Source organism: Protobothrops mucrosquamatus, unplaced genomic scaffold (genome assembly GCF_001527695.2).
Source record: "Protobothrops mucrosquamatus isolate PMUCROS unplaced genomic scaffold, P.Mucros_1.0 scaffold6355, whole genome shotgun sequence".
NCBI classification, from domain to species: Eukaryota; Metazoa; Chordata; class Lepidosauria; order Squamata; family Viperidae; genus Protobothrops; species Protobothrops mucrosquamatus.
Window position 1 is genome coordinate 1 of NW_015392182.1, and position 2,285 is coordinate 2,285.

At 40.0% G+C, this 2,285-nt stretch overlaps 1 protein-coding gene across 1 annotated transcript in view; it reads left to right on the top strand.

The window, feature by feature from the left end:
- The first annotated feature begins 329 nt into the window (after window positions 1-329).
- Window positions 330-2,285, top strand: part of LOC114922159 (zinc finger protein 300-like) — a 5,743-nt gene continuing 3,787 nt past the window's right edge. Inside the window, exons 1-2 of the mRNA XM_029286958.1 lie at window positions 330-406; window positions 512-1,312. Of these exons, the coding sequence (XP_029142791.1) occupies window positions 330-406; window positions 512-1,312 (878 nt within the window). The remainder of the gene's footprint in view (window positions 407-511; window positions 1,313-2,285) is intronic.

A 2,285-nucleotide genomic window follows, 5' to 3' on the forward strand; every position in this document is an offset into this window, starting at 1 on the left:
ACATGGGGAATGGATCCCATCTGTGTTTGAAGTGTGGGAACTCGTTTCGTGGCTGTGAAGCTTTCCCAAACATCTCCAGAGCCACCCCGGACTGAAGCCCTACAAATGTGGAGAGTGTGGGAAGCATTTTGCTAAAGGCTGGGACATCGGAGCTCCTTAGCGTATCCACCAGGGAAAGAGACCTCAGGAAGGCCTCAGTGTTTTTCCGGGCCTCAGAACAGCCCAACTGAAGAGAAACCCTGCAATTGTGTGCAACGTGGGCTTTGCTTTTCTTAAAACTCAGAGATGCTTAAACATCAAGAAATCCACACTAGACAAAAACCTTATCAATGTCTTTTGTTCAAAAAACAAGTCTCAAAATCCACGGGAAATTTCAAATGGAAGTAAAACCTTATAAATGCTTCAGGTGTGGAGAATGTTTCACTCTGAGTTCATCACTTTGCAATCATAATAAAACACACACAGAGGAGGAAAGCAGAACGTGCCTAGAATGTGGGAAATGTTTTTCCAGAAAATCATCCCTGCAGCGACATCAGACAGTCCACACTGGGGAGCGACCTTATGAATGTCTGGAATGTGGGAAATGTTTTTCCAGGAAATCATCCCTGCGGGAACATCAGAAAATCCACACTGGGGAAAGACCCCATGAATGCCCAGAATGTGAGAAACGATTTGGGAGTCATTCCACACTTTGGACACACCAAAAGACGCACACAAGAGAAAAACCTTATAAATGTAACGATTGTGAGAAATGTTTTTCTGTAAAGGGAAGTCTTTTTCGACATCAGATGATCCACACAGGAGAGAAACCCTATCAGTGCGTCGAGTGTGGGAAATTTTTTTGTTTGATATCAAACCTCAGACATCACGAGAAAATTCACAGAGGGGAAAAAAATTTCAAATGTTTAGACTGTGGGAGAGCATTTATTTGTTCATCTCATCTTAGAAGTCACTGGAAAGTCCATACAGCAGAGAAGCTCCATAAATGCTCAGTGTGTGAGAAATCTTTCATTCAGAAAGACAAGCTTTTGATACATCAGAGAACCCACAGTGGAGAGAAACCACATAAATGTTCGGAGTGTGGGAGATGTTTCTCCATGAGGTTACACCTAATTCGACATGAGAGACTTCACACCGGAGACAGGCCCTATCAATGCCCAGAATGCGACAAGCGATTTGTGGAGTCTGCTGAACTCCGGAGACACCAGAAGGGGCACACAGGAGAGAAGCCCTATAAATGTGGGCAGTGTGGGAAAGGTTTTCTCACAGCAACACTGTTTCGGGTTCATAAGAGAATCCACACAGGGGAGAAGCCGTACAAATGTGTGGAGTGTGGGAAATGCTTTTCCCAAAAACAACACCTCGGAAGTCATCAAAAGGTCCATCAAAGAATGAAGCCATAAAGACTCATAGAGGGTAGAAATCTTTTGCTCAAAAGGGAAATATCAGAAAACTCACATGGGAGAAGGCCTAAGAGGCCCTGATGATGGAACAGTTTTTCATAGTTATTTCACACTGAGAGGTCATGTAAAAGTTCCTAAAATTAGAAACTCTTAGATCCTGAGAGAGCATTTTTTGTCAATCATCCCTTAAAAAATCATACTCTAATCCATATAGGAAAGATGTATCTAGTTAGGAATGCATTGCTACAGACTTGGGAAAAAATAACACAAAAACATTATATAAGAATTCCAGTGTGGTTATCCCCAACAGAAGCTCTGAAACACCCAAACCTACTGGATATAAATAAGATAGTTAGATACAAGGAATTAGTAAACGAACAGGGAAATCTGCAAACAAAATAAGAATTGGAACAAGATATAGGCAGAAAGATTGACTGGTGGACATTTTCACAAATTCAATCCAAATATACAGAGGACAAAAAATTATATGAAATACAAAAAGAACCGCAAGAACTGGATAAAATTATACATGGAACAGAAATAAAATTAATTAGCAATTTATACAAATACCTATTGAGATATAAAATGGAAGATGAGGTTGTCAAAGACAGTGATTAGATGGGCAAAAAAATTTCGGATATAGTATAGAATTGGAGAAATGGGAAAAAATATGGGAAATAAATATAAAATTGACTATGTCAGCAGCATTCAAGGAAAACCAGTTGAAGATGTTTTACAGATGGCATCTTCCACCAGCAAAGCTTGCCAAGATGTTCCAGAACAATTCGCCAACATGTTGGAAATGTAAAAAAGTACATGGAACATATTATCATTTATGGTGGACATGCCCAGTTGCGAAAAAATACTGGACTAAAATAAGAA